This window comes from Cervus elaphus, chromosome 22 (genome assembly GCF_910594005.1).
Source record: "Cervus elaphus chromosome 22, mCerEla1.1, whole genome shotgun sequence".
Classification (NCBI taxonomy): domain Eukaryota; kingdom Metazoa; phylum Chordata; class Mammalia; order Artiodactyla; family Cervidae; genus Cervus; species Cervus elaphus.
The window spans coordinates 55,943,073-55,970,002 of record NC_057836.1 but is presented as its reverse complement, the minus strand read 5'-3'; the positions used below and the strand labels follow the sequence as shown (position 1 = coordinate 55,970,002).

The following is a 26,930-nucleotide window of genomic DNA, read 5'->3' as shown; positions in this document are numbered from 1 at the left end:
TCTGTGTGGCCCCGTTTCCATTTCTCTTCCTCTAACAGTATCAAAAGAACAAACATTTGTAGAACTTACACAATATGTAAAGGGCTTTCAAATAAAGAAGCAATTGAGGTACCTCCCCGGTGGTCCAGTGGTTAAGACTTTGCCTTCCGACACAGGGTTTGCAGATCTGCGATCCCTGGTCGAGGAGCTAAGATCCCGCATGCCTAATGCCTTGCGGCCAAGAACCCAAAACATAAAACAGAAGCAAAATTGTAAGAAATTTAATAAAGACTTTAAAGAAGATTTAATTAAAAAAAGAAGTAATTGATCTAGTTGTACGTATTAAGTAATCCTGTCTGGATCAAAATATATTAGACGTTCAACTGAATGAACTTTCTAGGGACTTAGAAGCAATGGAGACAAAGCCTTTCTAGTGCCCAACATATCACCTCAGGCAAGTTCTGATTCTGTCTCTTTCTGGTTGTGCTACCCAGACCAAGCCACGTAATTTCTCAGTTTCCCAGTCTTTGAAATGTGGGTAAGTCTGCTTCTAAGGTCTGTGTACATCAGGTAAGGTAACTGCCTCAGGCAATATTGATATTTCTATTTAGATGACACCAATCAAAACATGAGAACTTCTTTAGTGTGGGTTTTCTCTCACTGCTCAGGAGTCTTTCTTATTTTGTGAAAATAGAAGGATTATTTCATTCTTCCCTAAGTATTTGGTTATAAATAAATGGCTATAAGTGTCACATTGGGAAATTCTTTTTTCTTTTTCATAACTTTGGAGCATGTGGTCCCTAAATTTTATTAATTCCATTACTCTTCTTTATTATTTATTTCAAGAACATTTTGACTTACCCTAAGTATCATTCAAGAAAATTTTTAAATATGGTCGATTAGGTCCTAAATACTGGAAATATTTTTCTCCCTTCTGTTATTATTTTTCATATTTTTCACTTAACTATCTTATCGCCATAGAACTTGGACTTAAAAGCTGATCTGCCATGTGCTACATGCACATAAATAGTCGTGTAGGACACCTTGTTTGTGCTAAAATGAGAGAACAGATGTGAAAGCATTTTGGAAATTGAAAAGCAAGCTCTGTACACATTACGGTATTATTATACAAATGTGAATGCGACATTTATCTATTAGGGGTGTGGAAATAGGGAAGCCTTTCAGAACTTCTGAGCTAATGAATCCAGTGTTTCCAGCATGATAGGAAACCCATTGTTTAACATGCTGACACCACTACATTTCATGGTTTCAAAAATCTTAATAGTACTGAACTTGATTTGTTTCTCCCATATTTATGTAAGATAATTTGATGCTACAACATTGCTTATGTCAGAACAAAAGCAAACAATAGCCATGCTATTTAAAATTCTCTGGATTCCAAGAAAGGTATTTTAAACGGTTTCAATTGAAAATAAGTAACTAAACACTGTGTTAGCTTTTGAAAAATATATGCTAACAAATTTAACACGTAGAATGGACATTAAATTTACCTCAATTTAATCTTAAGCAAGAGTTTACTAAGTTAAAGCACTTCCACACATCTGCTGGGCAAACCTTAAGAAAGTTAGGTTCCTATAAATTACTGAAGCCACTAAGAGCTTCAGGTTCCTGGCCTATGGCTAGAATTCCAAATCACTCTGCTGGGGGCTCAGCTAAACCTGAAGCAGTAGAGGGGCCTCTGTGAACAAGGATTTGTCCTGGTGGTTTTCTCTTACCTGAATTTTCCTTTCTGTTAGGAAGTAAGAAAGCCTGAAGGTGGACTTCTACCTTTTAGTGGGAAACAAGACTGGCGAGGCATGCATTAACCAACCTCCAGTAAGCCCCTCAGGAGAAATCCACTGGGAAAGGACTTCAGGGACTGAGCTCCCAGCAGGAAGCAGGTGTAACCAGCTGCTTTGGTACGGGAATTTTAATTGCTAATTCAAGTCTTTAGGAAGAAGAGTTGAATTCAAGTTTACACTGGCTAAGGGCATAACTTTGGGGAAGACTTGGTCTAGAGAGAGTATGATAGATTATATATTTAAAAGAAAAAGCAAATGGATTTCAAAAATTATTATAGCAAACAACCAGAAACAGAAAAATAGGAAAAAACATGAGCTGAGTGGCTGAGTGGTGGAACGGTCACATAAATAAAACCATTCAACAACAAAATTACCAAGTATTTCATATTTTGACAGGTTAAAGCTTTGAAATGGTGCTATTTTTAAACGGTATCCATTCATTTCTCCACGATTTCTAGCATTTCTAGACTGGGAAAGAGTCTCAAGACAAATAAAAAACGGCAATTAACACAACATAAAGAGTTGAGATCCCCAAATCTCTTCTCCTTATTGATCGGATTCCTGTAGTGCCATCTCCTATTTACTCTGCAGCAAAAGCGCTATATTGAGCAGTGGGATTTTAGAAAGCTTCTAATAAGCTCCTGGCTGCTGATGGAGGCCCGGGTCTCCATCAATCATTTGAACGCTGGGAACAGCACTAGGGTGGGGTGGGGAGGGAGGGAAATGAGCACGTACACACAGACCCTCTCCAGCTCACATCGCATCCGCTGCTTACCTCACTTCTCTTTCTGCATTTGTGCCTTTCTCACCTGGCCAGATAAAAGTTCATTCAATTTTCTCAAGGGCAAGACAATTCCTGAAAGGGATGCATTCTGATTGGAACGACAAGAAAAAGATCTCGACTCTTCAAAAAGGTAATACTTCCCCTAGCTTATGAATCTCAGAAAGACCATAAGGGAGCAATTGCTAGATTACCTCTGAGGGTTCACGCTCAGGCAGAAGAGTAATTAATTTCCTCTTTGAAAAAAAAACTGCACTATGTGGAGAAATTTCATAAATTGCATGAGCAGTTCAGACAGGTGATTCTGTTGCTGAATTTGGCACGGTCAATAATGGCTAATTCTTGTTACTGAATGATCCTGCCTTATCCAGGGTAGGGAAGGGTGCAGGAAAGATCCAGTTTGTATTCATACATAAAGACTACAGGGTTCAAGGTTAAAGCAAATGTCTCTGCTGTCATTAGAGAAATTCACCCACGTATGTGGTCGACAAATACTAACAAATAGAAAATATATGAACATTTTTGGGGAAAACAGATTTTAGATTTGTTATTTTAAAAAAAATCAGTGAAAACAGTAATAAGGATTAAAAGACAATACTGAATAAGAGAGAGAGGGAAGATCATTCTTTTCTTGTCTCTGCACCTCCCTGCAATAAAAGATTTTCCATAATCCCAGCACTGCTATTCTCTGCACAAAGAACCCTGAAACCAATTCAATACTGAGCAAGCTGAAAGGAGACACAATATCTCAGACCCCTTCTCTCCAGGGCATTTGTACGCAGAATAGCCACGGTTTCCAGAACATTCTTTTCACATTTCTCTTTCATGAGCGGCAGCACTGAATGTTTACCAAAGGCTTTAAAAAAACACAATCTCACCAAACAGAAGAGAAAAATATTTAACAACCAAGGCAAAGCAATTACAGTCAAATTTTCACCTCAAGATTCTCATCTTAGGTGTGGGAGGCAGAGAGAAGTCTCTTAACACATCAGTCTGAACCTAGAATGAGGATGAAAAGAGTTGATTCTGCCAATAGTTGTCAACAGATCCACAGCTTTGAGTCTCGGGGTGAAACTGCAGAGCAAGCTGCCATCAGAAAGTGCTTTAGCGACAGTACCACTATTTGGTTATGGCTGACTTGAATTTTTGAGCAGTGACCTGGGGACAGGACAGACCCAGACATCCACACCCGAAATCTGAACAGGACAGATCTCTCTCTTCAGGTATCTGTGTCAGGCAGCAGCATCATTTTCAGCTACTCAAGGTGACAATATGAGATGGCTGCAACTAGTCCCCATTGTACAAGTCTATACAAATGTGTAAATCTGGCAGGAAATTAACAGCATTACTTGGAGTTAGCCCTACTCCTCCCCACCCCCCTGACTTTCACCCTGTCATCCAACCAATTTAATTCTGTAATCTAGACCTTTATGACTTTTCGTTGTGATTTGATTCTTACACAGCATTATTCCCTTTAGAGCAAAGACTTTTCTGGGTGCAAAGAGACCAGACACAATATCTTCAGTCAAGAACTGGATAACAATGATTTGTGTCTACATTCCATTCCCAGAAAGGTCTGTTTCAATCTAGCTCAACTGAGCAGGGAATAAAAGTCATGACATAAAATGGGAAAATTCCAGTTAGGTTGTGTACAATATGCATCCATTGTGAGCGACTGTTCAAAATCGGAATGCATTACTTAATCTTGGAAAAAGGCAAAAACATCACAGAGGCTCTGAACACCTTACCTGGGCCATCTGCCTCTCCAGTTTTGATCGGGGAATATCATCAAAGTAGTTTTCATTTCTTCTCCTCCTTGCATCGCCCTGCATGATAATGTGAGGAACGTCTAGGGAGCCACCAGTGGTGTAAGTGCTTTGGCTAAGTGATGGAGACAACTGAGGAGGAGTGTGATTACCACTGGGTTCCTGAATGGAAATACATCATGAAATAAATACCATGTTCTTGTGGCTGACCTCTGGTTTCAAAATTGTGAAATACTGACAAGACACACCGCGGGAGTGGGGAGTCATTTTTAAATCAACTGTTGAGGAGTCGATGACATTCCACCATTTTATTAACGGCATGATCAACATGTCCCCCCTTAAGGCTTTCAGGTCGAAGGTTTACAGCATAAAGAACCAGGCTCTGTTTTCTAAGCCTCCATCATGGATGATCTCAGCAGAGGCACACATGTGCCAGGCACCCCCACGCTGTCACGCGTATCTGCAAGGGAGGGAACTGTGTCTCCATGGGAACAGAGTGGCCTCATTACGGTAGGTGCCACGACGAGACAGCTAAAATAGCACCTCGTGGGTCTTGATCTTCCCTCAAAGAGCAGCCTGGCCATCAGGCTGGGGAGAGGACACGAGCTGGAGATGGCGTGCCACATGCACAGACTCCAGAGCAGTGCATGAGGACAGGCGCTGATGGCAAAGACAACTGGGGGAAACCGGTGGAGAGGTAAGATAAAGGGGGGCAGAGAGCTGGGCTCTGGTGTTTGCGAGTAAGAGGAGGACGGGATCGTGCTGGTTCTCCAGCTACTTCTCCCCAAGACATTCCAGACCACCTCTGATGGATTAATAAGGTCCTGCATTTTGTTCTTGGGAACCTCTTTGATTTATTTGCTGTTTCCTCAAGTCTCTTCCAGAGAGCCAGAGGGAGAGGTTCAGAAGAGGAAGGAGAGACAGTAGGAGACGTAGCAGGGAATACTCCTCTAAAGGGTCATTTAGGATGGTTACACTGAGGGTGTCTATATCTTTTTCCTCTTCATGCAGCAAAATGAAGGCAAAACAGTAATCCCTTTCTAGCTCATCCCCCCCAATTTATCTGAGGCTCCTTCTATTGAGGGAGAAAAATAGGTCTTTTTTTTTTTTTTAGTCACTACTCCCAAAGCCCTCAACCAGCTTCCAAACAACCCAATATATCCCAATTCTCCTAGTCATCAGTTTTTCTCATGACTCCCTCCGGGAGCCAATTCGCTCGCATTTTCTGAAGTCTTTGTGTATTTTCTTCTCCTTTAAAATTGAATCAGCCTCAAAACCTTAACAGCTCCTCTCCTGCCTGATCATCTCCTACCCTGACAGTAGTTACGCTGTTTGCTGAAGTCCACTGATAAGAAACATTCAGCGGCATTTCATTGCTGGCAGTTACATCTAAGTGCCACTTTTGTGTTCATTTATTATCACTACCCTTTCTGACACTTGCAGAAAAGGAATCAGAAGCAAGCAAGTACAGGGCTCGATAAAGAGAACAGAGCTGGAACTCTCCAACTGGTCATGGAGACCCCGGCTTTATGGTGAATTTTTGAAAAGATCCTATGGGCCTCATAAACACCAGAGACTGCTGGTTACTCCTTCCTGGGACCATTCTCCCTGGAATCTTCTCTCTGTCTCTTTCCTTCTGCTCTTTCTTGCCTTCCTTCCCTTCCACTTTACTTCTCTCTTCCTCCTATGGTTTCTCTCTAGTTTTTATATCCCATAATTCTAATATATAGCTTAAATAGTTTACTAAAGTCCACATTCTCTATTCTTAATTTTTGAAGTGGGTAAAAACCGAACAACTCATTTCTTAAAAAACAGAAGACCCGAAGGTTAATTTTAAATCGATCTTTTACTTAACTCTGGTCCTCATCGATTTTCTTTCTGTGGGTTTGAGGAGTTTGACAGAAAATTCATTTCCTCTCTGTGTTGAGGGGAGTGTGGGATGGGGGGCAGCAGAGAGATTCTTTAAAGGTGGTGGTTTTTCAGATGTTTATCTAAATCTCAAAAAGACATATTTAACCAATCGAGAAAAACAAATCTTGTCTTAGAAAATGCTATCAAAGGCAAGAAAGCTTTTTATACAGATAAGGTAAGCTACCTGGAAAACAGCCTGTACTTCGTGACCCACCACTTCAGTCATTCCCATCTTACTGCACAGCACAGTATTTGAGGATACGAGTGGAGGGCAGAAAAAGCACGCGGGGTACTTACCCTGAGGGTGATGGACCGAGGGGGCTTCTGTGGCGGGTCGTCGTGTAGTCTGTCTCCCAGAGATGCCAAGATACGTTTCCTGTGGCCAATCAAATTGATTTTTAAAACCTGAAACGACATATATATTTGGATTAAATACTTCACTTGAGAAAAATGATTTTTACTTGTCCTGTAAGATGCAGGCGGGGAGAGATTTGTGCAAAGTTACTCTGCACCGGGAGAGATGGGGCGTGAGATCCGTGTGTCCGCGCGAGGCCACGGAGACACACGCCACCGGGGCGGCGAGGCCGAGGAGGAGCGGGGCGGGGCTTCCGGCAGCCAGGCTCCCGCGGGTCCAGCTCGCCACCCAGCAGCCACAAGACCTCTCCAAGTGTGAGTCAGGTCTCATACTAGCTTCCTACGGCTCTTAGAGCAAAACCCACGTCCTGACCTGGCGTCCAGGCCCGACGGGGCTGGCTGCTCTTTCTCTCTCTGCTCCCTGCGCTCTCCCCTCGGGCCTTCTCTGTTCCTTGAACAGTCTGGCCTTGGGGTCTCTACCCCTTTTCTCCATTTGCCTGGAGTGCTCCCCCGGCTCCCCGACCCACCGCCTCTCCTGCGGTTTTCAGATGATGCTTTCTTATCCGTTTAGACGCTGCCTCAGTGTGGCCTCCTCCCAAAGGCCCATCCCACCTCCTCGCTCAAAGAACCGAGCCCTCGGCCGGCATGCTCCACCCCGTGAGCCTCTTCGTAGCAGTCTCTAAACAACTTTATTTGCGGGGTTGGAAGCACCCCCTCTCCCCGCAAGGTGCTTCCCTGGCGGCTCAGGAAGTGAAGAATCTGCCTGCAATGCAGGAGACCCGGATCTGACCCCTGGGTCAGGACGATCCCCTGGAGAAGGGAACGGCTATCCACTCCAGTATTCTTGCCTGGAGAACTCCCATGGACAGAAGAGCCTGGCGGACCACAGTCCGGTCCACGGGGCTGCAAAGAGTCGGACACGACTGAGCAGCTGACACTGGCACTCCCCCAGGTAACACAGCCCTGCCGGTGTCCGACTGTTTGCGACCCCACGGACTGTAGCTCGCCAGGCTCTTCTGTCCATGCGGATTCTACAGGCAAGAACATTGGAGTGGGTTTCCATGCCCTCCTCCAGGGGATCTTCCCAAGCCAGCGATCGAATCTGCATTGCAGGTGGATTCTTTACCATCTGAGCCACCAGGGAAGCCCAAGAATGCTGGAGTGGGCAGCCTATCCCTTCTCCAGGGGGTCTTCCTGATGCAGAAATCATCCCAAGGTCTCCCACATTGCAGGCAGATTCTTTACCAGCTGAGCTACCAGGGAAGCTCTCAAAAAAAACATTCGCCCAGGTAAGTGTCCAGAGAGCAGGTATGTCTTTATCATCATTTCCCCAATAATGTTTGAAATAATGGAAGCTCAATGAACATGGACGAATGAATATTAAGGCAGATGAAAGTAAAAGTAGAAATAGAATCAAGTACTGCTGACCAGGGTCTCCCAGGATGGGACTTTTGAGTCTGACAGCACACTGCAAAGGGCAAAGTGCAAAGAGACGACGCAGGAAACCAAGCCTTGCAGAGAGCCTCGGTCCTCAGCCCTCCCCAGAGCTTTCCACATTGCTTGCTTTCCTTCATCACAGCATTCTTAATGGGAAGGTGTGCTTCTTGATTTACAGCAGAGGAGACTGAGGTTCAGAGTGCTGAAGTAGCCTACCAAAGAGCCAATATATGGTGGCTCTGGGATTTGAATTTGGTTTGCCTGATTCCAAAACTTGTTTTACTCGTAGGCAAACAGCAAAGTTTGGGCATATCTCCAAATACCACTGACTTTTTAACAACAACAAAATTATAAATTCATTCATAAGAAATATGTTCACCTCTTTCCTACACATATACGGTACTAGGATAGAACAATTCTTGTTGGATAACTAGTTCCAAAAGTATATGACCCATTGTGAAAATGATTTTTTAAAATATTCTCTTTAAATTTTACAGGGTTGAGGGGGGTATTTCTCTGGCACTCATTCTGTGCTACCCTATTTGTCAGTAGCCTATTGGCCTCTCTGCCTAAATTGATTTTGATTTTAAGTTAGCATGATGCTCTATTCCTTTTATTTTAAAATTGAATTTTAAAATATTTAAAATTTTTATTTTATATTGGAATATAGTTGATTTACAATGTTGTGTTAATTTCAAGTGTTCAGCAAAGTGATTCAGTTATACATATATCCATTCTTCTTCAAATTCTTTCCCCATACAGGCTATTACAGAATATTGTATTGAGTTCCCTTGGTAAAGAATCTGCCTGCAATGCAAGAGACCTGGGTTCAATCCCTAGGTTGGGAAGATCTTCTGGAGAAGGGAATGGCTACCCACTCCAGGATTCTGCCCTGGAGAATTCCATGGACTGTATAATCAATGGGGTTGCAAAGAGTCGGACACAACTGAGTGTAAATACTGTGCATATGTTTTACATAATAAGTAAGACTTCCCAGGTGGCGCAGAGGTAAAGAATCTGCCTACCAAAGCAGGAGATGCAGGAGATGTAGGTTTGATCCGTAGGTTGGGAAGCTCCCCAGAGCAGGAAATGGCAACCTGTTCCAGTATTTCTTGTCTGGAAAACTCCACAGACAGAGGGGCCTGGTGGGCTACAGTTTATGGGGCTGCAAAAAGTCAGATTCGACTGAACACACATGAGCACGCGCTTCACAGGAAGTCCTTGTTGGTTATCCAGTTTATACACAGTAGTGTGTATATGTTAATCCCAACCTCCTAATTTATCCCTCTCCCACTGCATTTCCCCTTTGTTAACCGTAAGTTTGTTCAATTCCTTTTTATATTCACTCTCTGACCCATGTCTGTTGAGGATGAGGATGGTGAGTGTTAATCAAGGTCTGTCTACATGCAACACCTCCCTCTGATTTTATAAACCTTCATCTCCCCCAGACTGATACATCCTCATCTGGGCAGGCTGGTTTCATAAAGCAGCTCTCTTTTCATAAAGCAGTCCCTTTAGTCCATTCTCTCTGTACTGTCTCCTCCCCTATTTCAACTGCTTCAGGTCTGCTGAACAAATTACTCAGAATAATCCAGGTATAGGCGAACTTTGGCACTACATTTAAGCAGGATACCATTTCCTGCTTCTAATGCCCCTTTAAAAATGCCTTTTCTAAGCACTCTTGATTTGTGGCTGGCCGCATAGCTGCAGTAGGAATAACGAGGCACAAAAATATACACTGACTGGAAAACCTCTTAATTCGGTCCGAGCTGATAGTTGAAAGCCTTTTAATTTGGAAGGATGGTTTGAATGATTTCTCCTACATTCCTTATCTTACAGTTGTCCATGCAGAAGCCCATCTGCCATCCTTCTGCCCATTCACGGAAGCTTGTGTTATCTTCCTATATTCATATTAGCCAGCTTGGCATTTCACTACCTGGAGGAACTTAGTAGTTTTTGCAAATCTGGAATTTCACCATATACTCCTTCTTTCAGATGATTTATAAATATGCTAAATAAATGCAGTCCCAGGGCAGATTACTTGCAGACAATACTGTTCATACAATCCAGAGAAATGCCCTTACATTGTTTCTTATTTTTTAAACATCAAGATCAAAGAAAGCCTCCATTTCTGAAAAATACAACATTAACCTTTTCAAGTGTATTTGCAAGTCTAAAAACCACTACATTTTCTTATTCCCTTTTATTCTTATTCTCAACTACTTGGTTACAACTTCTATTAAATATAAATTTCTCCCACAAAATCCTTTCTGCCTTTCTCTCAGGAGGGAATTGAACCTGATGGTGATGGTGCTATCCCGGACCCCTGAATCCTGCTAAGAAATGTTCTTATAGCAATAAAAACATTCAAAATTATTTTGACAAATAACTGACACTAAATAACAACTGTGGTAAAACTGAGTGGGTGTAACCTCCATTGCTGCTTTTGATTTACTCTCTGACAACTCAATTTGGGGCAAGTTACCTGACTCTTTGTTTCCAGTTTTCTTGCCTATAAAATGAGGAAGTTAATGCCCCATCTCAAGTGCTGTTGGGAAGACAGAGTGAGACTGAGCGGAATCAGCACAGTGCCCTGCACATACAAGATGTAACCTGCACAGGGCGCTCATTTCAGCTAACAGTCTCTAAGGATACATGGAAATCTGACCCGGCAAAACAGGGACTTGGCCATTTTTATAAAGTTAATCATGTCAAACAAACATGGTGATGACTTGCAGGAAGAGATGTGGTTAACCTCAGAAAAGTCCTCATGGAAGCAACATGCTCTGGTAGGAATGGGTCTGGTTTCTAGCTATTAGTGTAGTACCAGACCTAATCTAAAGGAAAGTACCCTATTCTTCCATCCCACCATTTAATCTCCAATAGGCAGTAAACTGAGGCCCTTATCCACACTGGACTGCTGCTGCCTCCCCCACAGAACTACCCCCAAAAGGGAGACAGACATATAGGCAGCTAGAATGAGCTGGTTAACACAGAATGTGACTTGTGTCAACTATGCCTGGGTAGCGCCCCTTCCTTACTAGAAATGATCACATGTTATAGGAGGTAGTGATGATTACATTTACTGAACATCTGCTATGTTCTAGTTGTGCCAGAAACTGTGCCAAGTGCATTTATATATGTGTAAATATCTCCTTTAATTCTTACAATAACAGTATCATTCCCATTTTAGAGACGCCAAACCTGAGATTTAGAGACACTGTTATTTGTCAAATGTCTCACTGCTAATGGATATCATGGCTGGAATACGCACCTGATTATGAACCTGCTCTTTACCACTCACCACAGGCTCTTCTGGTTGCTACCAACCTCTATAGTGTTTGGCCTTAGTTATACTGTTGGTTGGGCTTCCCAGGGGGCTCAGTGGTAAAGAATCCACTTTCCACTGCAGGAGACACAGGAAACGTGGGTTTGATCCTGGGTCAGGAAGATCCCCTGAGTAGGAAATGGCAACCCAGTCCATGGCGAATTCCATGGACTGAGGAGCCTGATGGGCTATAGTCCGTGGGGCTGCAGGGTTGGACACGACTGAGCACACACACATACTACTGGTTACACATTATAATGGTTCTTAAGCTAGTGCTTTTTTTTTTTCAGTTATTGTGTTCAAAACATTTACACTGGGTCTCAATCATCTGAAAACATTAAAATAATACAGCTTTGATTTTGGACAAGGCTTATAGCAGAGTTAAAGCTTCAGATCAAAACAGCTCAGGCACGTACCTTACAGAATTCCTTGTAAAATGCATATATACCAAAGGACAAGAAGTCCTCACTGACCCAAGATTCAATCCAAGTTGACTAATATTAGAGAGGTAGGGAAGGTAGACATCTGGCTTCAAAACTCCAAAGCTGACAATAAGAAATCCAATTGGCAAGGCAATAACAGAGAGACTACTCTAAAGAAAAACAGTTATTATGGAAAAGTCAAGTCCAAAGGCAGTTGGGTTTGCCTTGAGTGACTGTCATTATAAGTAAAATTGTGCCACCCTAGGCACCATAACTCACAACCAGTCAGCCTGTAAACCTTCAGTTTTCAAAGAGCCAGAGCAACGATTACTGTGTTAGTATAGAATTCTGTATGGATTTCATCACTGCTTGGGTGAAAAGTTAACTGCATGTAAAAGGAAGAAACCCTATTGGAGTAAAAGCTAGACTAATGGTAATATACTGAGCATTTAGTTACTCCAAGATTTTGAGCCAATTCTGCTCAGCTCAAAAAACAATAGTGGGTTTCTGTCACAAATTATTTGGCAGACTCAAAGAGGAAACTCAGAGAAACTGGGTATAAATACTAGATCACCAAACCATTAACTGGATTTCCTGGTGGCAATAAAGAATCCGCCTGCAACGAAGGAGATCCAGGTTAAATCCATGGGTCGGGAAGATCTCCTGGAGAAAGGAATGGCTACCCACTGCAGTATTCTTGCCTGGAGAAGCCCACGGATGGAGGAGTCCGGTGGGTTATGGTCCATGGGGTCACACAGGAGTCAGACACGACTGAGCGCACAAGTGAGCATGCAAACTACTGCTGCTGCTGCTAAGTCGCTGCAGTCGTGTCCGACTCTGTGCGACCCCACAGACGGCAGCCCACCAGGCTCCCCCGTCCCTGGGACTCTCCAGGCAAGAACACTGGAGCGGGTTGCCATTTCCTTCTCCAGTGCATGAAAGTGAAAAGTGAAAGTGAAGTCGCTCAGTCGTGTCCGACTCTTCGCGACCCCATGGACTGCAGCCTACCAGGCTCCTCTGCCCATGGGATTTTCCAGGCAAGAGTACTGGAGTGGGGTGCCATTGGCTTCTCCGAAACCATTAACTAAGAATAAATTAAAAAAAAATAATAATAAAAAAAAAAAAAAAAAAGAATAAATTATTATACACATGAAGATAAGAATGTGGTTCCAGCTGCTGAGTTCCAGTAGGTGAAAAGTTAAAGTGAATGCTTGGTTTGGTTTTCATTGTAACTATCATGAGAAATGTGGGTCAAAGGGAAGGAGTGTTGTTGAAACAATACAGGCCTGCATGTTGGTTCCCATTCATCAGAGCAGTAGCTGCCTCTCGGAATCTTCTCCAATAGCAACCGAAAAGAAAAACTTCAGAAACCACCTGGTACACTCCAGCAATAGGAGAGTAACTGTGCTGAGTGACAATGCTATAATATTATCTCACTGTCATTTACATTTCTGGGTTTAGCTGTGGGAATTCTGCTAGACAATATCATGACATTACCCTCACACTGAATAGCTCACATCAGAATATATGTCATAGCAAATTGGAAGTCAGGGTACCCAGACTTTTTTTTCCTTTGAAAATTTAATGTGATATAAATTAAACATGTTAAGTTTACTGTGATATAAATTAAACATGCTTTTTTCCTTTATCTGCTTTTTAAAAATTGAACAATGTTTTGATTATAAGGACAATACTGCTTTCCTGTTATAGAGACAGGAAATACAGAGAAACAAATAACAGATTATCCTAGGCTCTTAGTGTTTAGCTGTATTTCCTTTCATTTTGTCCCCATAATTATGCTTTGTGGTGGTCATAATGTAAGTACAATTTTCACCTTAATGTTTTTCACTCAATATTAAACCTAAAGAACTTTCCTAAGTATACAACTCTTGGTAGGAATTTAAAGTAACTCCTTATTACCACACTGGGTTTTAGAGAAGTTATGTCATAATTCATTAACTATTCTCCTCGCTGTTGGAAATTTAATTTGTGCTCCTTTTCAGGACAGCAAACATTCCACATGTTTTAAAAAAAATGCTATCATCCTTCAACTTCCATTTTTGTTGCCATGTCTGCATAGACACAATATGAAAAACCCCAAAGAAAGCTGCAGGAATGCATGTGAGTCACGAAGGAGAGTCATGTAGCGACAGTCTGTCTCCACGTTCCACATGAAATCTCAGTCCGTTTTTTGCCTGCTGGACCGCATCCTCCAGGGAAAAATCACAAACCCACATAATGTTCCTCAGTGTCACATTTTGCATTTGTTATATTTTGGAGTTCAGATTTAGCTGACAGACATGAAATAACACATGTAGCTGGAATCCTCCAGTGATTACACATACGGCAGTGCTGAGCACGCAGGCGATTCCAGTTTTCACCGTGGGACTGCATCCTTCTTACTTCTGGGTTTTTATTTAGGAAGGGATTTTAATTTTAATTTTATTTAAATAATATTTTGGATGAAACAGTTCTACCCTGCATGTGGAACCCCCATTCCATTTTAGAAAATAGACTATTCCCCCCTTTCCTTTGGAGATGTTTGCCACCTGAGGACAGCAGCTCCCATGCAAGTCTAGAGAGCTCATCTACCTCCGGAGGGACCTCTTCTAAGAAACTCCAAGTGCTCCGAACGCCCAGAATGGAAGCTGAGACAGAAGTTTATCAGCTCTCTTCTCTTCTGCAGAACTAAAATTGCAATGAAATGTGAAAGCTTTTCCCCTTCCCTGGTAATAAATTCTAAACACTTTCCACCTGAGAGCATCAAGGCAAGCGTGTCTGTGTGTCATTCAATTTCAGCTCCCACAATTCCAGAAATCCTTGTTTGAACTTGCATTCATGTTTTGACTGTGACATTTTCTCATTTCTTGGGTTGAAATAATCTGTGTTTGAAACGGTGTGGTGGATGGAAGGACCTCTGGAGGAGACAATCATGAAATTTTTATTCTTGCCTTGCCTCTTCTTCTAGCTAAGTGATCTTCAATGTTTTTGAAGAGTGATATTAAGCAGACAATAATAATCTTATTTGACAAACATTTATGGGATGTCTTTCACATATGATCACCACGTTATGCAATTTGAGAGCGACAAAAAAGACAATGACTCAGTCCTCCAGGGCTCTCAACCCAGTAGATGGAAAATACTTTTTAAAACATGGGTATGTATATATTCCTGCATATTACCCACATATCCATCCATCCACCCACCCACCTACCCATCATCAATCCACCCAAATATATATGTTTACATAGGACTTCCCTGCAGCTCAGACAGTAAAGAATCTGCCTGCAATGCAGGAGACCCAGGTTCAATCCCTGGGTTGGGAAGATCTTCTGGAGGAGAAGAAAGGAACAGTCATATCCTATTTCTTTCCCTTTCTACTCTCAATAGTTTTCTATCCCTTCAGAGTTTTAGCACCAAATTCTCTCACATAGTCTTGCCAAGGGTGATGTATAGCTCCCTCATCTTCCACCATCTGTAGCTCCTTCCCTATACCTCTAACACTTCAACTAAAAAAATAAAAATCTATGACTAGATTTTACAATTTTTCTTTCCTTCTGCTATTATTTTTTTTATAGTAAATGCTATTAAATAATCAGCAAATAACAGTTTGTATGACAGATGCCATCAAAATACAACTGTGTTGGAAACTGGAGACAATGCAAAGAAATGGAAAGATACCCTGTGTTCATGAATTGGGAGAATTAATATTGTTAAAATGTCCATACTACTCAAAGCAACCTACAGATTCAATGCAACCTCTATCAAAACACCATGACCTTTTTTTTTTTTTTTTAAATAGGACTAGAACACATAATCCTAAAATTTGTATGGGCCACAAAAAATCCTGAAGAGCCAAAGCAAACTTAAGAAAAAAGAATGAAGTTGGAAGTATTAAACATCCTGACTTCAGACTACACTACAAAGCTGCAGTAATCAAAACACTGTGGTATGGCATGAAAAAAGACACATAAATCAATGCAATAGAACAGAGCCCCAAAATTAACCTGTGCACATATGGTCAATTAATCTACTACAAAAGAGGCAACAATATACAATGAGGAAATGACAGTCTCTTTGACAAGTGGTGTTGGGAAAACTAGATAGCTACATGTAAAAGATTGAAATTAGAATATTTTATACCATACACAGAAATAAATTCAAAATGGATTTATTTTGTAAAAAGATCTAAATGTAAGTTCTGAAACCACAAAACTCCTAGAAGAAAATCCAGGCAGTATACTTTTTGACATAAAGTGAAAGTGAAGTTGCTCAGTCATGTCCAACTCTTAGCGACCTCGTGGACTGCAGCCTACCAGGCTCCTCTGTCCGTGGGATTTTCCAGGCAGAGTACTGGAGTGGGGTGCCATTGCCTTCTCCGTGTTCTAGTCTTAAGTAAGTAAGTAAGCAAGTAAGTAAGTAAGTAAAGTCGTTCAGTTGTGTCCAACTCTTTGCGACCCCATGGACTGTAGCCTACCAGGCTCCTCCCATGGGATTTTCCAGGCAAGAGTATTGGAGTGGGTTGCCATTTTTTACATAAGTCTTAGCAATATTTTTTTGAATCTATTTCCTTGGGCAAGGGAAATAAAAGCAAAAATAAACAAGTGGAACCTAATCTAACCTAAATGTTTTTGCACAGTTAAGGAAACAATCAAGAAAACAAAAAGGCAACCTCCTGAATGGGAGAAGACATTTGCAAATAATATGTCTGATAGGGTGCTAATATTCAAAATATATAAAAAACTCATACAACTCAATATCAAAACATCAAACAACTTGATTTAAAAAATGGGCAAAGAACCTGAATAGACATTTCCTCAAAGAAGACGTGCAACTGGCCTACAGGCATATGAAAAGATGTTCAACATCACTAATCATCAGGGAAATGCAAATCAAACCACAATGAAATATCACCTCACACTTGTCAAAGTGGTTATTGTATAAAAGAAATAACAGGTGTTGGTGAGGATGTGGAGAGAATAAATCCTAGGACACTGTTGGTAGGAATGTAAACTGATGCAGCCACTATGGAAAACAGTATGGAGGTTCTTCAAAAAATTAAAGACAGAACTACCATATGATCCAGCAATTCCACTCCTGGGTATATATCTGAGAAAAATGGAAACACTAATTTGACAAGATATATGACTCCAATGTTTGTAGCAGCATTATTTACAACAACCAAGATATGGAAGTAACTTAAGTGCTCATAAACAGATAAATGGATAAAGAAGGTAACATGTGGTATATACATACAATGGAACATTACTCAGCGAAAAAAAGAACAAAAATTTGACAGAAACGATATGAATGAATCTGGAAGCTATTATGGTTAGTGAAATAAGCTAGGCAGACAAAGACAAATATTGTGTATTTTCACCTATATGTGGAGTCTTAAGAATAAAACAAACAAATGAATATAACAAAACAGAAACAGACTCACAGATACAGAGAACAAACTAGGGGTTACCAAAGGGAGAGAAGTGGGAGGGGGTGCAGCAAGACAGGCAAAGGGGAATAAGAGGTACGAACTACCAGCTATAAAATAAATAAGTTACAAGGATGTAATGTACAGCACAGGGAATACAGCCAGTATTTTATAATGACTTTATATGGAGAATGGGCTTCCCTGATAGCTCAGTTGGTAAAGAATCCGCCTGCAACCAGAGACCTCAGTTTGATTCCTGAGTCAGGAAGATCTGCGGGAGAAGGGATAGGCTACCCACTCCAGTATTCTTGGGCTTCCCTTGTGGCCCAACTGGTAAAGAATCTACCTGCAATACGAGAGACCTGGGCTCGATCTCTGGGTTGGGAAGAGCCCCTGGAGAAGGGAAAGGCTACCCACTCCAGTATTCTGGCCTGAAGAATTCCATGGGCTGTATAGTCCATGGGGTCGCAATGAGTCGGACACGACTGAGGGACTTTCACTTTCACTATATAGAGCATAATCCACGAACTTATCAAAGTTGTATGCTTGAAACTAATGTTATACTGTAAGTCAACTATACTTAAAAAACAAAACCAAACCCAAAACACAACTGTTAACCTATGTCAAGGAAAAGAGGTTCTAAGGTACAGAGAGAGAAAAGGACAGTGAGAAAGAGGAGTGTGACAGGGAGGTGAAGCTGGGTGGGGGGTGGAAAATGTGTGTTTTCTGAATGGAGTCTGTCTCAATAAACAGGAAATACTAATTATGAGGAAGTGAGATAATCTCTGCATAGAAAGAGAGACCTTAATGGTATAATTGCCTCTGAGTGTTTTAAGGGTTCTGGAGATAGAAAGCCTTCTTTTGTAATCAATGAGAATCTTAGGTTTATTTGTAAAGCTCTCTGAATTACCTCTTGATGAAAGTACTAATTTTCTGATTATATTTTCACATAAACATTGCTCCAGGAGATTTTTTAAAAAATGCAAACCAACCAACCAACCAACCAATCAACTCCTAATTTCCTTGTAAGTTACTTGTGAGTACAGCTTACTGCAAATTGTGTTTTCATAGAAGAGATTTTGTTTGCATTGCTCAATAACCCATTTGTTGAGACTACTGAAGGAAAAATCTGTTATAAAAGAAAATGGGAACTATGTGCTATATCCCACATCTGACATTATTCTTACAGATGTGATGATGGGCTAATAGCGTTTGAAAATTTCAAATCTCTTTGGATATTATTAATGCCTAAAAATGCTCTGCATCTTAAAAAGTATAGAGGCCACACTTTCACTTATATTTTGTTAACCATGCCGGACATTTATTTTTTTTAATATTTTATTTATTTTGGCTGTGCTGGGTCTTCACTGCTGTGCAGGCTTTCTCTAGCTGTGGAGAGCAGAGTCTGTTCTCCGGCTGCAACGTGCGGGCCTCTCATCGCAGTGGCTTCTCCTACTGAGCAGCGCAGCCTCTAGGGCGGGCAGCGATTCAGTAGCTGCAGCTCTCGGCCTCAGTAGTTATGGTTTCCGGGTTCTAGAGCACAGAATCAGCAGCTGGGTTTCGTTGCTCCAAGTCATGGGATCGAATGGCATTCGATCGGGGATCGAACCCGTGTCTCCAGCATTGGCAGGTGGATTCTTTACCACTGAGCTACCAGGAAAGCCCTGGATATTGACGGTTACTGAAAGAACTTTTCAACTGATTTTATTTCGGTTTTTGAGATCATAAAACTTACTGTCTATTATATTGTATGCCCAATGTGCTCATTATTGTAAATGAAATTACATTTAACAAAATTCATTATTAATACATGTCCATTTGCTATAAATTAAACTGAGATATTTAAAATATATGGTTATATACCTATCTGAAAAGAAGCTTTAAGACAAGTTGAATTTCAAGAGACAATCTCAGATGAGGTCCTGATTATTCAATTTTTGGATTATACATGGTCTCCTTTTCTTCTCACTTACTGCCTCCTTCTTGCTGTGAAGCTACTTTAATGACATGTAACACCCTCCATCAGAGGTTAGAAGAGTGAAAGAGGCAATGAATTCAAACCAGTCAATTCTGTTTCTCGTCAGCTGCTCTGATAAAAGAATTGGGTGTGGGAGGAGGCAAAAATCTATCTAAAACTAGCTAAAATTAAGGTGTAAAAAATGCTTGCATGGATTTTACTTAGCCTAGCTAGCTATTACTGCACTTTAGAATTGGGGGTTCACTATATTCACCCCCTGTACAGAAGGAAAAAGGATGTTAAAGATTAAAAAAAAAAGGTATTTCTAAGGAAAGCAGATCTTATTGTTAGTCCCATGGACAGAATCAAGATGAGAAAGCAGGATGGCAATGAGAGAAAGATTTTTTATAATACTTTTTGTTCATTGTTTCTTCCAACCCTCATTGGCTATCTCCTTATCATCTTTATCAGCTGAAGAATCACATAACAGAATAAAATTGGGATCACTATATGCCCCTAGAATGGCTACAACAAAAAAGACTACCTGTTTATAGCACAGGGGGCTCAGTTCAGCGCTCTGCGATGGCTGACCTGGATGGGTGGGATGGGGTGGTGGTAGGGGGAGGGCCAAGAGGGAGGGGATATATGTGTACATATAGCTGGTTCATTTCTCTGTACTGCAGAAACTAACACAATATTGTAAAGCGATTATATTCCAATAAAAAAAAATAAAAAAGACGGACAGTACCAAGTGGTGGTGAGGATGTGGAGACACTAGAACTTCACATTGCTGGCGGCAATGGTATAGTGAAATGGTATATGTAAGTGTGGGACAACTGCCAATATCTCATATTATGACTCAGTTTCTTATCATACAACCCATCAAGTACACGCCAAGGTAGTGACTCAAGAGAAATGGAAACGTCCAAAGATTTGAAAATGAATGTTTAGCCAGCATTATTCATAACAGCTAAAACCCAGAAGCAATCCAAATGTCTTATCTAATGGCAAATGGATGAGTCAAAGCTAGTATAATATATTCATGCAATGGAATACTAGTCAGAAATAAAAAAGAACAGGTTAGAGATACAAGCTGCAGCATGGATGAGTGTCAAAAACAATATGCTAAGTGAGAGAAGCCAGACACAGAAGATTGCATGTTGTATGATTCATTTTTTTAAATTAGAGGATAATTACTTTACAATATTGCGATGGCTTCTGCTATACATCAACATGAACTCCCACTGGCTATTTATTTTACATATGGTAATGTGTATGTTTCCATGCTATTGTATGATTCAGTTTTTGATGTCTCTAGAAAAGATAAAACTGGATCAGGAGAAAGCAGATCAGTGGTTGCCTACGGTGGGAATGGGATTGACTGCAATGGCTGGGAGAGAATTTTTTAAACTGACAGAAATATTCTAAAATCGAATAGTACTGATGAGTGAACAACTGTATAAATTTACTAAAATTCACTGAACTGTATATTTAAAATGGGTAATTTTTATGATCCATAATTACACAACAATAAAGCTGTTTGAAAAAAATGAATAACGCTGGGAAGAAGGCCCTCCGTAGTTAGTATTCAGCAGGTGAGTTGTGAGTAAGCTATTCCTGAAGGCTGCAATTCAGGCTGCTCCAGAGAGCAACCACTGCCTCCAGGAACGCGTCATTTTCCACCTGGACTAAAGGATAAGCAACATGGGAACTGCAGGGTATCCAGGACCTTTCAAGGGTCCAGAGCGCTGGGTACAGAGCGCTGTTCAGCCACAAACTAGTGAGTGAGCAGGACGCTCTGTGTTACCTGTGTGCCGGAAATCAGGACCTATGGCTTCCAATGTCTACTTTAAGAGTCTTGCTTAATCCTCTGAAGCCAAGACACTGGTACAAATGGCTATGCTTTTTTTTTTTTTTTTTGGCAGCACCAGGTCTTAGCAGCATTCAGAATCTTTTAGTTGTGGCATGAAGGATCCAGTTCCCTGACCAGGGATTGAACCCAGGCCCCCTGCATTGGGAGTGCAGAGTCTTAGCCCCTGGATTTCCAGGGAACTTTTTAAATGGTTGCAGCAAATGGTTTGTGAATGTTTGAAAACAGTGCAGTGCTCACTAGGAGCCAACATGGGTCCTGTAGAGGTAGCAAGTGTGTGCATGGGTTCTGTAGGGATAGCAAGTCTGATAATGAGATGCCCCCAAGCACCAGGAATAAGGTTGCATTCTAAGCACTTAATCACACCGTCAGAATGAACGGAGACAGAATGACTTTCGGCCCAGAAAGAGCCTATGGAAAAGACTGGCAATTTGACTATTTTGTTGAATCTGTGATACTGAAACCCAATTGAACAAAGAAGGTATGTGTCAGGGTGGGTGGGCATGTAAGCAAGGGTGGAGGGCAGATTTCAAGCAGCAAAACAGTGGATAAAAACACAATTAGAGTGCCTAGCCTTGGCAGTACTGTTGGGACAGAGAGCTTGACTGGAGAAAGGAAGCCCCTTGATCACTTGGGAGATATTTTCTGCCACTGGGCAGAGACTATTTCAGGTTTCCCAGGTGGTGTGAGTGGTAAAGAACCCATCTGTCAACACAGAAGACTCAAGAGTCTCAGGTTCAATCCCTGGGTCAGGAAGATCTCCTGAAACAGGACATGGCAACCTCCTCCAGTATTCTTGCCTGTAGAATTCCATGGACAGAGGAGCCTGGTGGGCTATGGTCAGACATGACTAATGGGACCTAGCGTGCACTCAAGAGACTACTTCATCAGGTTTTGTATTGATCTAAGCCAGATATCCCTCAAAATTCCTCTTCCTCCAATACCATATGCATCAGGAAGCAATCACAGAATCAGTTTTTTTTTGGTTCCCAGATACCAGGAAAGGAAGTGTGAAAGTTTGGGGGTGGGGAGCCTTTGATCACAGTTAGGGAAGCCTTCCCACAATAAACTAAGAGACTGCAAATCTTGCTGCTATGCTGTTCACCTGTCAACTAAATCAACACCCCAGAAGCACGCGATATTCTATCAGGAGAACACAGTGACTGAGAGCAGGGCTCGGGTCAGGGTGACTGAGTGTGAGCCGCGATTCTGGCACTTACTATGTACGACTCTGGGTCAATTATTTAGCCTCACTCAGCTTCACCTAACTCATCCAAGATAATGGGAGTTAAAAAAAACAGTACTTACCTTTAGTGTCGGCATTAAACGAGATATATGAAAAGCACCTAAGCCCAGTGCCCAGTGCAGAATGATTCTCAGTAAATGGAAATTCATTCAGCGTGTGATTTAGTCCAGTTTTTTAACCAGAAGGGCTGAGCCCAGCCTCTGGAACTTGGTCACGCATCAACGTCACGTCACCACTGGAAAGGGCTCACTCAGCAACTGGCCAGGCATCTTTTCTCCGAAACCACACCTGCGCCATCAGCCTCTCTTCAAACTTCAGTGTTCTCATTAAAAATAAGTTCTTGCTGCACTATATTAATTTCCTTTTTTGACAGGGTTATTAGTATGAGGTTGACAGACCAGGAGAATGCCATAGATATACTGTCTTTGATTTCAACAAAGCTCTTGATGAAGTCTTTCATTATCTATAAGATGGTGGGTTCTAGGAGAGAAAAATTAAGTGGATTCCAAGCTGGTTATAAATCTATACCCAAGAGGCTTGATGAGTAATTCTGTCACAGCCTGTAGGGGACCACAGATAGAATGCCATAGACCTCTGCCCCTGGGTTCTGCTCTATTCAATATTGTTATTAATGGCATCCAAGTAAACCTAAGAGGAATGTTTATCAGAATTTTCAATGACAGGTGATAAAGGATACTGAATACAGTAATAGGCCAATGCAAAATTCAAAATTCCCTCAATAGGCTGACAGGCCATGCTGACACCAAAAAAGATGCAATTTAACACAGATAAATGTACTGTCCTACACTAAGGTGCTGAAGGAAATCAACTGTGCAAGTTCAATATGTGGGAAGATATGGTTTTGCCACAGTTCACAGAAATATCTGAATTTTTAGTTGAACAGCAACAAAAAAAGAGGCTTTCATGGAAAGAACACAAGATGACAGGTCAGAAGAAGGAAGGAATATACATATAACATCAATCAGCTCGTTTACCTTACCATCGCGGTCTTCTCTATTTTAGAAATGAATAGGCTGGGGCTCAGGGATTTTAGGAACTTGCCAAAGTAGGTGACAAAGACAGGAGCTGACTTCCAAAATTCACGCTCTTTATATTTGTTATCTCCTGCTGCCATTTCTTTCTCAGAGGTGCTGAGAGGCCCAAGGAGGATGGTTTTAATAGTAGCACCTAGCATGGTGCCCGACCCACATCTTCTGCTTGGAAGTTCTTGGTCTTTCCCCAGAGACTCATTTAGCTGTAAGGCTATGTGCTAATTTAAAAGACTGGTATTTTATTTATCATGGATCCCAGGTGGTACAGTGATAAAGAATGCGCCTGCCAATGCAGGAGACTTAGCAGATTCAGGTTCAGTCCCTGGGTCAGGAAGATCCCCTGGAGGAGGAAATGACAACTCACTCCAGTATTTTTGCCTGGATAATTCCATGGACAGAGGAGCTTGGGGGGAACTACAGCCCATGGGGTAGAAAAAAGTCAGATACAACTGTGAATGCACGTGGTCACAGTCAGTTATTTATTACAATATGATCCTTACAGTTTATTCTAAGTCTTTTTAAGTTTATCCATTAATTTTAACTACCACAGAAATGACTGTTAATATTTCTTATATTCTTTTTACTCTCTCACCATTATTCCAAAACCCTTCTTCACGCCAGAAGGGGAAGCCCTGGCCAGGAAAAGGTAGAGGGAACTTTGAGGGCATTCTGAAGTCTGTCTGTCAGTAATGATTCCTAGACAGTAAAAACTTTTTTTCTTAAATTAAGGTAGCTTTCAAGGGCTGCATGAGAGGTTCCATGTTGCATATTTACATGATAAAACTTCAATTACCTTTAGGTAATGAAGTGATGTGTTAAGTAACCTTAGAATAATGATATGCATATAGCATACAAAATTTTCACTTAGTGTATCAACTCACTGGAAAAGACTCTGATGCTGGGAAAAAGACTGAAGGCAAAAGGAGAAGAGGATGGCAGAGGATGAGATGGTCAGATTGCATCACAGATTCAACAGACATGAATTCAAGCAAATTCCAGGAGACAGTGAAGGAGAGGGAAGCCTGGCATGCTGCAGTCCAGTGGGCTGCAAAGAGTTGGACACGACTTAGCGTCTGAACAGCAACAGCAATGGCTAAATGACACCTTTTTCCTGCTGCTGCTGGAGTCTTCACTGGATTTTTTATCTAAATATATATATCTTATATATTTATACATAATATGTCATATATTACATAATGTTTGGCATTCTTCCTAAACATATATTTAGTGATATACATGTAAATATGAAATAGAAAAATATACAAGAATTCCAAATGTTATATGATATATAAAACATATTCTTCCTAAACATATATCATCTTTATAGAAAATATATGTAAATATTTATGAATAATTCTAAATATTATATATGATAGATATACATAATATAAAATAATCTCTCTATATCTAATATATAGACAGAAACAAATTTTGCTCCTCCCCTGCCTAAGTACAGTTAATTGATGGTCCTTAATTCTTTCCTGAATATTTGGAACGTCACACAGCATTACGCTGTGTGAAGACCATCTGTTCCTGGGCCACAGTCCTGCCTCAGAAGGTGGCTGAGGAATGCACACTGGCCCTTGCAGCATCTCAGGTTTTGCTCCTTTTAATAAACACCTAGAAGCAGTTGTCACTGTCGCTTGCACCAAAAGCAAGGGCTGACAACATCAGCTATCTAAAAGTTTCAGCTAATGGAGGGTTCACTGTAAAATAATAATAATAATAATTCTTTGAGGGAGAGGGGTGAGCTCCTTTTAACGTTCTCTCCTTTCTCTTTGCTGTGGCCCGCCGTGATTCACAAAGCTGGGAATGAGAGTCTAAGAAAGATGGAGTCATGAGCTGTCCATGGTGCTGGCCCTCTCCCCCAATCCTGGAGAACAGAAGGATGACCATGGTCAGTGACCAGGTTGCCCTGTGCAGTGAATGAACTGAGCAGCTCTGCTGTAGATGCTCTTATAAAGACATGCAAAGAAGTAATCTTTCAGGGTTAGAGGATTCTTTGGGGCCAGGGCACTTACTCCGCGATAAAATGGGACACATCCTTGAGGCTTTTAAGGCTTATGAGCTGTGCCTTCTTTTAAGAGTGTCCTTCACCTCTTCTCTATATGGTGAATCTCTAATCATCTTTCAATACGTCAAGACCAAGTTCAAATATTTCTTTGTGAAAGATGAAACTTCTACCAACACCCTTTCACCCGTGCCTGCCCCTGTCACACTGCACTACAGCTAGGTGATTGAACGTTTCCTTCTCTAGACCAGAATCCTGAAGGCCAAAAGTCTTATTCTCTTTGTATTCCTCCCATGCAGCTACTAGAAAGTAGCCCCAAACTAAACCAAACCAGATCAAAACAAAGAAATTTCAAAACAAATCACAGCAATAGACTTTTTTTTTTTAGCAATAGACTTCTGAATGACAGTATCAAATTAGTCATGCTCCAAGGAAAAAATATCAACTTAGCACACTGCATGAAAAAATGAAATATATTTACTTTGTATCAGGTCTGTAAGCTTGTTGATCAAATTTATGAGCTCAAGACAAAAAAGCAAAAAGAAGAGCAACGCTTTCTGAAAAGTAGATGCTGAACTATCAAATGGAAAAGTAATATCCCCAGTTGTCAGTATAATTCACTATAATTTACAAGTCTCCAATGAAAACCAAGCAATAAACCATGATTTAGTATGTGGAAGAAAACAAGGTTTAACATGCAATTGTCACTGAACTCATTACCTTCAAATAATGTCATTCACACCATGAGAGATTATTCATTTTTACTTTAAGTTATTTCTAATATTAAGCTGGACAGAAAACAACATATGATGAAAAATTGGTAATTGATTCTTTTGCTGCCCTAGAATGATGATAATATAGGGCATGTCAATAATTAATCAATACAGTGTTATTCACGTAGTGGGCACCTGATAGCCATGAAATGCATAATTAATGATGAAAATGCTACAGCTTTAATATTAAACCTACTGATTACATCAACAGTTTTCTACTCACGCTTAAATTAAAATTTCCTGGTTCAGTCTCTATGGGATTCAAGAAATTTGTGATTTTTGATGAACAATTTAAATGCCAGAGCTTATTTCCAATATATATATAAAATGACTGTTTGCCACAGAAGTATTCTAATCTCAGTTTTAAAAAAGAATTTCCTGATAGTTATTTCAGGCCAAATGCCTCAACTGTTGAAATCTCGTATTTTACTTCCTTGAGACGACAGTGGTTTCCTTTCCCCAGCAATCTTGTTTTTATTTAGGTTTAACTGTTTTTCTCATCAAGGTTCATGAAAAATGATATTTATATCTCTTGAACATGGACAGAATGTGTTGAAGGCTCCCTGCGGGAAAACCACAGGCAAAGGTAAAAATCATTGTGGAGTCTTTAGCTCCTTAACTGCAGTGTCTCTTAGAGAAATGTCGCTTATGAGAGATGCTAATTAAGGAGGCTGGGAGAAAAGAGATGCTACCTTTCCAAACATAACATTTAAAATCCAAGCATTACTAATATAGTGGTTTTTATGAAGCACTTGAATCTTACAGAAGTACGGTTTAGTTTTTGTTTCCTAAAAAAAGGCTGCATTTGGGCAA

General features: G+C 40.9%; 1 protein-coding gene across 23 annotated transcripts in view; it reads right to left on the bottom strand.

Annotated features, from left to right (window-relative positions):
• The window catches only part of ANKS1B (ankyrin repeat and sterile alpha motif domain containing 1B), a 1,073,060-nt gene that overhangs the window by 88,584 nt on the left and 957,546 nt on the right, over window positions 1-26,930 (bottom strand). For 17 of the 23 annotated variants that reach the window (XM_043881060.1, XM_043881066.1, XM_043881055.1 and 14 more), the window contains 2 exons: window positions 6,537-6,644; window positions 4,311-4,490 (listed from right to left, as the gene is read on the bottom strand). In XM_043881060.1, coding sequence (XP_043736995.1) covers window positions 4,311-4,490; window positions 6,537-6,644 — 288 coding nt within the window. The remainder of the gene's footprint in view (window positions 1-4,310; window positions 4,491-6,536; window positions 6,645-26,930) is intronic. The other 6 variants (XM_043881070.1, XM_043881071.1, XM_043881072.1 and 3 more) reach the window with 2 other exon arrangements.